At 43.1% G+C, this 6,608-nt stretch overlaps 1 protein-coding gene across 1 annotated transcript; it reads right to left on the reverse strand.

Moving 5' to 3' along the window:
• Positions 1-1,438: 1,438 nt before the first annotated feature.
• LOC129162878 (zinc finger MYM-type protein 1-like) lies at positions 1,439-5,529 on the reverse strand. Its single transcript, XM_070551723.1, has 2 exons — positions 4,132-5,529; positions 1,439-3,995 (listed from the first exon to the last, which is right to left on the reverse strand). Exon 2 carries the CDS (start codon positions 3,529-3,531, stop codon positions 1,528-1,530), a length of 2,004 nt encoding a protein of 667 aa, XP_070407824.1. The 5' UTR covers positions 3,532-3,995; positions 4,132-5,529; the 3' UTR covers positions 1,439-1,527.
• Between the last annotated feature and the right edge of the window lie 1,079 nt (positions 5,530-6,608).

Consider the following 6,608-nt stretch of genomic DNA (forward strand, 5'->3'; position numbering starts at 1 on the left):
CCAGGACTTTGGATAAAAATGGAAGGTTAGATATTGGTCTATAATTCATTGGGTCATCTGGATCCAGAGAAGGCTTCTTAAGTGAAGGTTTGATTACAGCAACCTTAAAATCTTGTGGTACATACCTATTTACTAAGGATAGATTGATTGTATCTAGAATGGGGGCAGTAACCAAAGGAAATGCATCTTTAAATAATTTGGTTGGGATTGGATCCAAAATGCAAGTTGAAGGTTTAGATGAAGCTAATATTTTTGATAACTCTGAAAGCTCAACTGGATCAAAACGGTTCAAGCACAGATGAGGTTCTACAGTCACCTCTGAAGCTGCCTCACTTACTGAGGAAGAAGAAATCGCATTAGGGAGGATGCTAAAGATTTTGTTTCTAATAGAATTAATTTTACTTGTAAAAAATCCCATGAAGTCATTGCTGCTGGGGGCTAAGGGAATAGATGGCCCAGAGCTATGATTCTGTGTAAGTTTAGCAACTGTACTGAAAAGATTATGCTTATTCTCCTCAATTAATGCTGAAAAATAAGCAGTTCTAGTTTGTTGAAGCTTATTTTTTATAAAGCACAAGACTATTTTTCCAGGATAGGTAGGCCTCCTCATGGTACGTAGAGCGCCATGTTCTCTCCAATTTCCTAGAGTTTTGTTTTAAGGCTCGTAAATGAGAGTTAAACCAGGGAGCCAACTTCCTGTCCCTAATTACCTTCTTTTTTAAAGGGGCTACATCATCTAATGCCACACGTAAAGAGGAATTAACATGACGAACTAAGGCATCAATTTGTGAGGGGCTAGAACTGAAAATATTGCCCTCTGTTACGTTCCTCTGAGATGCTGAGGACAGTAAAGATGGAACAGTTGATTTAAAAGATGCAACTGCGTTGTCAGATAGAGACCAACTATAGTGATATTTACTTTCATGTCTCGAGAACTCAGTTATAAAAAACTCAAAGGTTATCAGAAAGTGGTCCGAGAGGACTGGATTATGTGGAAAGATCGTTATTTCCTCACACTCAATGCCATAAGTCAGCACAAGGCCCAATGTATGATGGCAGGCAGAGGCGGAGCTAGCCTAAATGGCGCCCTGTGCGAGAACCCCTTGTGACGCCCCCCACCCCCCCCCCCCCCCCCACCCACACACACACACACCCACCCACCCGGAAAAAAAATTACACCTACAACTTTGTTTGAAATTGCATGGAGTGTATTATATACAACAAAGTTCTTGTATTGCAAGATTTAACCCCCACATACACACTGCACTGAAACTTTTCAAATATATACATTTAGAAAGAAATAAAAATAAAAACAGGCAGCAGCAACAAAGGATGTATACAAATAAATACAATTATTACAATTCCAAACGTAATTAAAAACACAAGTCTTGAAAAACAAACAAATGAAAAAAAAACTAGAGAAACAAAGTTGCAACAATTTGGGCTTTTTAAGCATTGTGTGTTCTTTTGTGGGGTTTTTTGTGTGTGACAGGATTTGATTGGATTAGAGGTGACAGTTGAGTGACTTCAAAAGTGTTGCTTTCTAGCTTTCCTTGAAGCAAATTCGTCAATGATATCATCATATGATATCTCCTCCCCAACTTGGAAGTTAATGCTGATGATGCTGAGGCCAGATAAACGCTCCTGGGACATGGTTGACCTCAGGTAGTTTTTTATTAGCTTAAGTTTTGAAAAGCTCCTCTCTGCTTCAGCCACTGTCATGGGAACTGTAAGTGCAATTCTGAGACCAGTCCAGAGGTTGGGGTAGATCTCGGTGAGATGGTTCTTGTGAAGAAATGTTAAAAGGCCAAGCATGTCCTGTGGTGGCAGGCTGGGGAAATTTTTCATCTCTTTCACAAGTTCTTTTCTGTCCAGGTCAGACTTTCCATTGAACTCCAAAATGGTCCCAAGTGCATCACATTTCTCTGCAAGCTCCTCATCTGAAAGGCTTGGGAAATTTGTCAACACAGCAAATTTCTGTCCCACATCTTCCAGCGTCGTGAATCTCTCAAGAATGGCTGATAAGGCAGCATCCACAGCAACATTGAAGAATGAAACCTCCAGCCTCTTCAGGGCATCACTGATGGGCTCATCAGTGGCTTCATAAGAGTAGTGGCGCTTGGTAGATCTCAACCTTTTCTCTTTCAGCACAACCTCCACATTCATGTCTGCACATGTGTCTCTGGCTATTATCTGAGCAGACTTAAAGCCAGTTTCCCTATACTGCTCAAGACTTCTGTGCGTATTTCTAAGAAGATTGACTGCAACATCCACTGCCATATTTGGTGACTGCACAAGCTTGCTGACATGCTGAATCTGGAAGAGGATGTCATACCAGACTGCTGTGCAGATACTAAATCTGTACGAACCAACCTCCTCTGACAAGGACTGGGCTTCTACCTTTGTTTTTGGTTCCTTGGTAGTTTCTCTTACCTTGATCAGTGCTTCTCGCACTGCAGCTGCCTCGTACCTGAAAGGTTCGATGCTCTTAATTTTACTCTCCCACCTTGTGTCGGACCACATCTTCAAGGTGAGATTCACATGGCTTTTAAGAATAGTCCATCTTTGTGTGGAGGCGGAAAAGAGGTTGTAGATCTTTTGAAGGATGCCAAAGTAGCTCATGGCATCAACTGAATCATTAGCAGCATCTGAAACCACCAAATTTAGAGTGTGTGCTACACAGGGCATAAAAAGAGCTCTGGGGTTTTCTTGTAAGAGCCGAGCTTGTACTCCTTTGTTTTTTCCACGCATGTTGGATCCGTTGTCGTACGACTGCCCTCTGCAGTCCTCAAAAGGAATGTCTAGTTCTTTCAGTTTGTCCAAAGTCATGGAAGCCAAATGACTGCCTGTGGACTCAACTGCCTCAAAAAACCCCAGGAAACATTCTTTCACAAGAGGTGTCGTCTCTTTTACCTCCACAAACCGAATCACAACTGACAGCTGCTCAATGTTGCTGTTGTCAGGAGTGCAGTCAAGGATGATGGAAAAGAACTTTGCCTGCTTTATCTCACTTACTATTGTTGAGATGATCTTGTTGCTCAACAACTCAATCAGCTCATTCTGGATTTGATGACCTAGGTAACTGGTGTGACTGGAGGTTCCTCTTTGAATGCGGTTAATGTGTTCCTTCATGATCGGGTCAAACCTGGCCATAAGTTCAACCTCTTTTAAAAAATTTCCATTTGATCGTGTGAAAAGCGCTTCTGTGTGCCCCCTGAGTGCCAAGTTCCGAACTGCCAGTGACTGCACAATAGCAGTAAGACGTGTCAGTACTGCTCTCCATCTCACCCTCTCATCCTCCAAAAGTGCCATCTCCTTTTTATCAATAGTTTTGCCCTTCATTAACCTAACTGTAAATTCCTTCCAGGTTTTCATACAGTTAATGTGGTCGGGGCTTTTCTCATGTGAGTTCAGTAAAGAACTTGCATGTGTCCAATCTGCCAGTCCCGAGGTGGTTAACTGGATACTTCTTTTTGAAAACAACTTACAACAGAAACAAACAAGGCTATTGTTGCTAACTGAGTACAACATCCAGCTCCTGGCCACCTTCTCACCACTTGTCAAAGTTCTATTGAAATAGTGATGATGACAACATCTGCCATCGCCTTCATTCCTGGGAAATACAAAACTAGTTGGCACCTTAGTAGGTCCTCTTCGAACTAGCTCTGTGCGAACGCTGCCAGTAATTGGTGATGGCCACTTGGCTGGGTCTGACGAAAGAGGCTCATCATCACCTTCAATGGGTTGACTGGTTTCAGGCTTTTCTGCTGACAGAAAACAGAAGCATAACTCAACACATTGCTATGTGGACCATTTCACATATTCTATTAAAATACAATATGTGACATTCAAATTTCTCTAATGTTTGCAGGACACACACACACACACACACACACACACACACACACTTGTGCAAAACTTACTTGACGTATCTTGTTGGGGAGATGTGGCAGCTGGCTGTCCCTCATCAAGTTCACATTGACTGGTAGGTCTCTCTATTGACAGAAAATGGAAGCATAACTCACCACATACTATATGGAACAATTCCCATATTCTGTGAAAATACTATTTAAATGTCTATAGCTAAATGTTTGCTGGACACACACACACACACACACGTGCAAAACCCACCTAAAGTATCTTCCTGGGGAGATGTGGTGCCAGCAGACTGTCCCTCCTCAAGTTCAAATACTGGCCTACTGGTGGATGGCTGTTCCTCAGTGGCAGCTGATGTCATCCCAAAATATCTGTGTAGGGCTCCTGATGTTGCATAAAACAAACAATACAATCTTCATGTCACGTCTGTTGCTTAAGCATTTTAATTAACATGTTACAATGAGCATTTACAGTTTTCAGCAGTGGTGGAAAGAATTCTGAAAATCTGTGCTCAAGTACAAGTACTGTTACATTGCTAAAATATTACTCATTTACAAGTAAAAGTACTGGTGTTAGAGAAATACTCAAGTAAAAGTACAAATTATTCATAAAAACCTCAGAGTATTATTTATTTTTAACGGCTGATGTCACCATCACTTCTCCAGACTGGGGCTGCCTGGAAATTGTGTTTTCCTTTACCAAAAGTTAAAACACCAACAATCTATTAATCATTAATAATTGATAAAATACAAAACAAGTGTTTTTCCCTAATTTTTTTTTGTCATTTTAAGTTTGTGTTTCCGGCACACAAAGAACTAAATGACCAGAGGAGCCACGACTATTAATTAAATATCCATGAATCCATTTTAACTGGTTAAATTCTTCAACTCTCCCACGCTGCTTCAAGGTCACTGTGAGTTAACATAGCCGCGGTGTGCTGTGCAGCACACTTAACGCAACACGATGCTGAAAGGCGAGACAGTCTCAACTTTCAGCAAAAAAAAGACCGCTCTAGCTATTATAGTTTTTATGTTATGGCAGTTTACAGTTTAAACGGGATCTTACTAGCAGGGCACCTCCAGCGGCCCGCTGCCGCTCCGTTTTTCGTGGGGTAAATAATACGTAGCTCATTTCCCGAGTCCAAATAGAAAGGCGAATGGCGCCGGCGCGAGACCTGCCGCCCCCGCCCGCCGTCAATGTATTTCAGCGAAATTCTCAAAGACTCATTTTAATTTGATAGCGTTTGGTTATCAGCCTTTCGGTTTTCCCTCTCTTAGCTTTTCATAAGAGCTCATTTGACAAATAAAAAGTTAGCGGTTGGAAGTAGTTCTAAATACATAAGAAGCTAGCAAAAGACATTTGAAGGGATCATCGTAGCACCATGCAAAACGTTCAGATTAGAGAGGTTAGTTAATCAATAAATTGGGGGACAGGCGGGAAAAATACCAACTAAATAATAAAGAGATGCATACCTGCATCTTTTCCTCGTTTCTCCTCCTCTTCTTTTCTTTTTTTCCGAAATTGGGCACCAGATGGCTTCGACCGTTTCTTCTCCATTATGTTTGTTTGTGAGTGGTACCTGTATCCCTCCTGTATCCCTCCACCATCATTCTCCGAGACGAGATCCCTCCGCCCCCCACCTGATGAAGGGCGCTATAGAGCACACTACAGAGGCGCGGCGGACACAAGGGGGCGCAATAAAATCCCAATATAAATGCAAACAATGACTTTGTTGTGCTTTTATTACAGAAATATTATTATTATCATCACTCAGCACTATTATTATTATGAAGAACATGTGATTTCTATGTTTTGTTGATGTATCGGCTGATCAAAAAAAAAAAAAAAAAAAAAAAAAAAAAAAAAAAAAGGAAATTCAATGCCGCCCCCTCCAGACTGCCGCCCTGTTCGGCCGCACATGTTGCACATATCAAGCTCCGCCACTGATGGCAGGAGTGGGTGGAGCTATGTATTCTTTGAGTGAAACCAATTGAGTCTAAGATATTACTAAAGGCTACATTGAGGCAATCATTTTCAATGTCCACATGAATGTTGAAATCCTCCACTAAAATGACCTTATCAGTATTTAGCACCAAATCAGATTAAAAAATCAGAGATCTGATCCAAAAACTCTGAGTAGGGGCCTGGTGGACGATATAAAACTACAAACAAGAGTGGTTTTACAGTCTTGCAATCTGTCGTCGTCGTCGTCGTCTTCCTCCGCTTATCCGGGTCCGGGTCGCGGGGGCAGCATCCCAACTAGGGAGCTCCAGGCCGTCCTCTCCCCGGCCTTGTCCACCAGCTCCTCCGGCAGGACCCCAAGGCGTTCCCGGACCAGATTGGAGATGTAACTTCTCCAACGTGTCCTGGGTCGACCCGGGGGCCTTCTGCCGGCAGGACATGCCCGAAACACCTCCCCGGGGAGGCGTCCAGGAGGCATCCTGACCAGATGCCCAAACCACCTCAACTGGCTCCTTTCGATCCGGAGGAGCAGCGGTTCTACTCCGAGTCCCTCCCGAATGTCCGAGCTCCTCACCCTATCTCTAAGGCTGAGCCCGGCCACCCTACGGAGGAAACTCATTTCGGCCGCTTGTATCCGCGATCTCGTTCTTTCGGTCATTACCCAAAGCTCATGACCATAGGTGAGGATTGGGACGTAGATCGACCGGTAAATCGAGAGCCTGGCTTTCTGGCTCAGCTCCCTCTTCCCCACGACAGATCGGCTCAGCGTC

The sequence above is a fragment of the Nothobranchius furzeri genome, chromosome 5, assembly GCF_043380555.1.
Source record: "Nothobranchius furzeri strain GRZ-AD chromosome 5, NfurGRZ-RIMD1, whole genome shotgun sequence".
Classification (NCBI taxonomy): Eukaryota; Metazoa; Chordata; class Actinopteri; order Cyprinodontiformes; family Nothobranchiidae; genus Nothobranchius; species Nothobranchius furzeri.

Excerpts from the sequence above, each read along its gene's own strand:
- LOC129162878 (XM_070551723.1), bottom strand. The coding sequence starts at position 3,531 with ATGTTGTACTCAGTTAGCAACAATAGCCTTGTTTGTTTCTGTTGTAAG.